At 43.1% G+C, this 2,195-nt stretch overlaps 1 protein-coding gene across 5 annotated transcripts in view; it reads right to left on the bottom strand.

Moving 5' to 3' along the window:
- Positions 1 to 2,195, bottom strand: part of Hectd4 (HECT domain E3 ubiquitin protein ligase 4) — a 150,583-nt gene that overhangs the window by 78,448 nt on the left and 69,940 nt on the right. For all 5 annotated transcript variants that reach the window (XM_029533784.1, XM_029533785.1, XM_029533786.1 and 2 more), the window contains exon 14: positions 999 to 1,069. In XM_029533784.1, coding sequence (XP_029389644.1) covers positions 999 to 1,069 — 71 coding nt within the window. The remainder of the gene's footprint in view (positions 1 to 998; positions 1,070 to 2,195) is intronic.

Below are 2,195 nucleotides of genomic sequence, written 5' to 3'. Positions count from 1 at the left end.
AAAAAAAAAAAAAAAAGAAGTGGGTTATTTTTAAATGTGAGAAACATCTATACTTCAGATTCTAGAGTCAGGACATAGGAAGAGGGATAAAGCTTAAAAATTCTTGAATCACAGCCTCCGCTTCACCCTGAAGTGTGGGCTGTTGTGGACGCACACTACAAACTGTATTTGTTTTGCGTGACAGGAGGAAGCTAGGAGCCCTTGCACGGTAAGCAAACATTCTCTCCATGAACTACAGCAACAGCTTTTCTGTGTGCTTTAAGATATATTTTGTGTGTGTTTTATCTAGATGTATGTGTATGCACTGTGTACAAGCCTGGTGCCAACAAAGGTCAGAAGAGGGCATCAGATCCCGACAGCTGGAGTTACAGATGGTTGTGAGCCACCATCTGGGTGCTGGGATCCAAACCAAAGGCCCCTGAAGAAACAGCCAGTGTTCTTAACTACTGAGCCATCTCTCCAGCTCCAAATACACATTTTTTTTCAAGTATGCTGACTAATAGGAAGAAAATGAAAACCCCTTTAACAGCCCAGCAGTGTCCTTAAGAACAAGAAAGAATAGTATCATCTACTCAGAGGCTGAAGGAGGAGAACCCAAAGTTCAAAGCTAGCGTGGGAAACTTAGTGATTCTCTCAGTGATTCTCTTGAGTGCTCTCTCTCTCAGGAGAGGTGGCTCAGTGATTCTCAGCACCCACATGGAGTCTTAATACCATGGATAACTCCAATTTCAGGAGATCTAACACTCCATGAGAACTGAAGGTGTGTGGTACCCAGATAAAACAATCAGGATATAGAATGTGAATAAATTGTTTTCCAAGAAAAAAAAAGGGGGGGGGCTTTGTAATTATAATCAGTGCCAGAGTAAATGCTTAGTACATTTAAAGCCCTAGGTTCAATTCTTAGAAATACACATGTAGATACACACACACACACACACACACACACACACACACACACACACACAGAGTTGTTCAAAGATATTTCTGAAAATTCTCACCTTCTGTTAAGACCAGCTTAAGTAAGTTATTAATTTCTGTTTCACCCGGATATAAAATATTTAAACCAGAGCTGAAATGACAGGAAAGTCAACAAGTTAAAAAAATTCTAGAAAATACAAACACTATTTAAATTTTTTTTAAAGATGCCAGTCTGACCAGAGGAGGTGGTATGCACCGGTAACCACAGCTCTCGGGAGACTGAGAGATGCGTATCTCATGTCAAGTTCTAGGCTAGCCTGGGCTACATACAGGAAGATGCTGCCTTCACCTTCCTTCCCTGCCCAGGAGAAGCTAGGACCTAAGTTCACCAACGTGAATCTATCCCAATCCCTTCTCTGATAGACGAGATCTTTCCAATCTTTTGCCAGTGAATTAGCTAAATGATAACGTAGGTCAGCCTCCATGAAGAAGCAGTAGAGGAGAACCTGAGAGCTGGGAAAAGTCAGTGTTGGCAAGCCAGTTATTATGCAGGCTGTGCCACAGTCATGGGGCACAGAGCGCTCCTGGTCTCAGCTCTCAGAGATTTTTTTCTTCCCTGAGCTGTGGCATACGATCAAGTGTGCAGATTCAGCACACAGCCTGAATGTGTCCTGTATCTCATGCACTTACAAAGCCATCATCACAGGGACCGCACAAGACTATCCCGTCTCCAGGAGTGTCGCCTGTACCACATTTGACTTATGGATTTAATGTTCAACAGGAAGCAACTCAAAACAGAGAAGGAAAACAAACCAACCCAAATCCTGCCGTCTGCACTCTTTCCTGTCAGAGGACCCTGATGAGCCAACCGTCCCAGTCTCCAGTGGCCTCTATGCTACATGTGGTCCTATGATAGCTCTACTTCTATGAAGACGGATGGAAATAAAATAAACAAATCAAAAAAAAAAAAAAAAACCAATACTGTGGGACTGGAGAGATGGCTCAGTGGTTAAGAGCACTGACTGCTCTGCCGAAGGTCCTTAGTTCAAATCCCAGCAACCACATGGTGGCTCACAACCATACATAACGAAATCTGACACCCTCTTCTGGTGTATCTTTAGACAGCTACAGTGTACTTAGATATAATAATAAATAAATCTTTAAAAAATAAAAATAAAAACCTGCCGGGCATGGTGGCGCACGCCTTTAATCCCAGCACTTGGGAGGCAGAGGCAGGTGAATTTCTGAGTTCGAGGCCAGCCTGGTCTACAGAGTGA

Source organism: Mus pahari, chromosome 23, assembly GCF_900095145.1.
Source record: "Mus pahari chromosome 23, PAHARI_EIJ_v1.1, whole genome shotgun sequence".
In the NCBI taxonomy this organism is placed as follows: Eukaryota; Metazoa; Chordata; class Mammalia; order Rodentia; family Muridae; genus Mus; species Mus pahari.
Note: the sequence above shows the minus strand (reverse complement) of the source record. Positions and strands in the feature narration are given on the sequence as shown.